Source organism: Ammodytes marinus, assembly GCF_949987685.1.
Source record: "Ammodytes marinus genome assembly, chromosome: 8".
NCBI lineage: Eukaryota > Metazoa > Chordata > Actinopteri > Uranoscopiformes > Ammodytidae > Ammodytes > Ammodytes marinus.
The window spans coordinates 1,974,323-1,976,822 of record NC_137212.1 but is presented as its reverse complement, the minus strand read 5'-3'; the positions used below and the strand labels follow the sequence as shown (position 1 = coordinate 1,976,822).

The following is a 2,500-nucleotide window of genomic DNA, read 5'->3' as shown; positions in this document are numbered from 1 at the left end:
ACTTAAAGGTGCTCCGAGGAACTTTCAGTTTGTGTTAATTCTAGCGCCCCCCTTTGGACTAAAAGCTGTAGTGTTTTTACTACGCCAGCTGTTGTTCCTGGGTGAGCGTATACCCATGACAAAGGCATTACGAAAAACTAAAAATAGCATTCTTTGCACTGATGGTCTTAATTGCTGTTACATGTAATTTATGATCATCAGAGGAAAAATTAGACTGTTTCGGAAATATTTAAAAGTTCCTCGTAGCAACTTTAAAACAATTATAGTCTAAATTCAAGCACTGCACAGAAACAAAGCACAGAGAAAACATCCATATAAAAACTGCAATGTTACAAGCAAAAAGTATAAAACATACTTACATACAAAAAAACTAAATTACTATTTACACCCGACCAACCTGTGCTAAAGAAGCTGAACCAACAATGGGCCTCATTCACCAAGTTTCTTAAAAAGGTGCTCCGAGGAACTTTCAGTGTGTGTTAATTCTAGCGCCCCCCTTTGGACAAAAGCGGTAGTGTTTTTACCACGCCAGCTGTTGTTCCTGGGTGAGCGTATATACCCATGACAAAGGCAGAAAGAAAAACTATATAAAAATAGCATTCTTTTACACTGATGGTCTCGTTTGCTGTTACATGTAATTTATGATCATCAGAGGAACAATGAGACTGTTTCAGAAATATTTAAAAGTTCCTCGTAGATACTTTAAGAACTCACCAAAGTTTTCTTATTTTGGGAAGAACAGATTCTACGAACATTCTTGTTGTTGACGTATTATGATATGACATGTCGAAGTGTCCCTGGGCAAGACACTGAACCCCAAATTGCTCCCGATAGTTAGCTTAGTTAGCTTAGCACCCTAGTGCTAAACCTACCCTGCGTGGTAGCTGCTGCTATCGGTGTATGAATGTGTGTGTGACTGGGTGAATGTGTACAAAAAACAATGTAAAGCGCTTTGAGTCTGTGATAAACGGAGATATAGCGCTATACAAGTCCATTTACCATTTACCATTACCATGATGAATCATAGGTGAAATCACAGCGTCTTTGTCAGGGTTGTCCCCCCCCCGTCCCCCCACCCTCCCTCCCTCCCCCCCCCCCCCCGTCCCCCCACCCTCCCTCCCTCCCCCCCTTCCTCCCCCCTCCCCCGATTTTAGGTAGTTTAGAAGAATTTAACATATATGTAGTTTAAGGGCGAGACACTGCAGACAAGTACATTGTTTTTTGAAGCACTAGCCAATTTTTTTTGTGTGGCTTATTATCTTCCATAACATGTCTGTCTTCTTTCATACTGTAAATCAAAGGTCCAAAATGTACATTTAATTGTTTATTTGACTAAATACAAAAGATAATTGTAAAAAAAAAAATGTTCCCCTGCAGTGCCATAGCTGAAAAAGAAAAGTGTGTAATACCATGTAGATCCAGCCAAACGACAATCAAACTATAACTCCTGCCTCTACAAAATAACCCAGTATGACATTATGGTGTCGCCATTTTTAGGATTCGTCCCCTGATAACAGTGTGAAGATTTTAGGTCGTTTTTAGAAGATTTGAAGACAACATTTAGTTTGTTTTAAGGCGAGACACTGCTGGCTAAAAACATGTATTGTTTTGTTTCTTTGCTTGTGTTTAGCAAAAGGTTTTTTTACTAGATGCAAATTCACACCTAATTAGTTCAATCTTACCAAATGTGCATATTTTATCCAAACATTTCTTGTGATGCAAAAATATTTGAATGTCAGTTATCAACTTGCAAAGTTTCATGATGGATATCTATAAGTTAAAAAATAATATTCTATTCATCTGCAGTGTCTCAACTTAAAGGCCTACTTCACCGGTTTGAATATGAAGGTGTATTGAATTCTGAGATCCTATGTAGTATAAATGTGCAAAGAAAATTGAAATCGGTTCATCTTAGCCTATTTCTCTTTCTCGTGACATCACAGAAAGAGAAATATAGGGTTAAAAAAAAACGTACTTTGTAAATATTACTGTGATGTCACAGTAAAAGACATCACAGTAATATTTACAAAGTAAGTTTTTTTTTAACCCTATATTTCTCTTTCTGTGATGTCACGAGAAAGAGAAATATAGGGTTAAAAAAACACTCTTTCTGCCTTTTCTCAGGCTAGGATGAACCGATTTAATTTTTTTTTGCACATTTATGCTAAGATCTCAGAATTCAATACACCTTCATATTCAAACCGGTGAAGTAGGCCTTTAAAGACAACTTCACCCATACGGAACCGGCATTCTATCATTATAAAATCCGAGTTCAATACACCTTCATATTCCCTCCTACTGCATGGCAATCATCCACACGGGCATGATGACATCGGGAAAGCCTTCCTGTTTCTCTATGTCCAGTATCTCTAGTCCTGCCCGCGCGATTATACACTTCATGATGTCGAGGTGTCGGCTGATGCTGCTGTCGATGGGGTCCAGTTTGCAGCCCTGTCTGGCCATGTTCTCTTTCATTATGATCACACCGTTAGGACGAAGA

At 38.5% G+C, this 2,500-nt stretch overlaps 1 protein-coding gene across 1 annotated transcript in view; it reads right to left on the bottom strand.

Moving 5' to 3' along the window:
• Positions 1–2,295: 2,295 nt before the first annotated feature.
• The window catches only part of ntmt2 (N-terminal Xaa-Pro-Lys N-methyltransferase), a gene marked incomplete at both ends in the record, with an annotated part of 19,138 nt that continues 18,933 nt past the window's right edge, over positions 2,296–2,500 (bottom strand). The window contains one exon of the mRNA XM_080032152.1: positions 2,296–2,500. This exon is cut by the window's right edge and continues 52 nt beyond it. Within this exon, the coding sequence (XP_079888278.1) occupies positions 2,296–2,500 (205 nt within the window).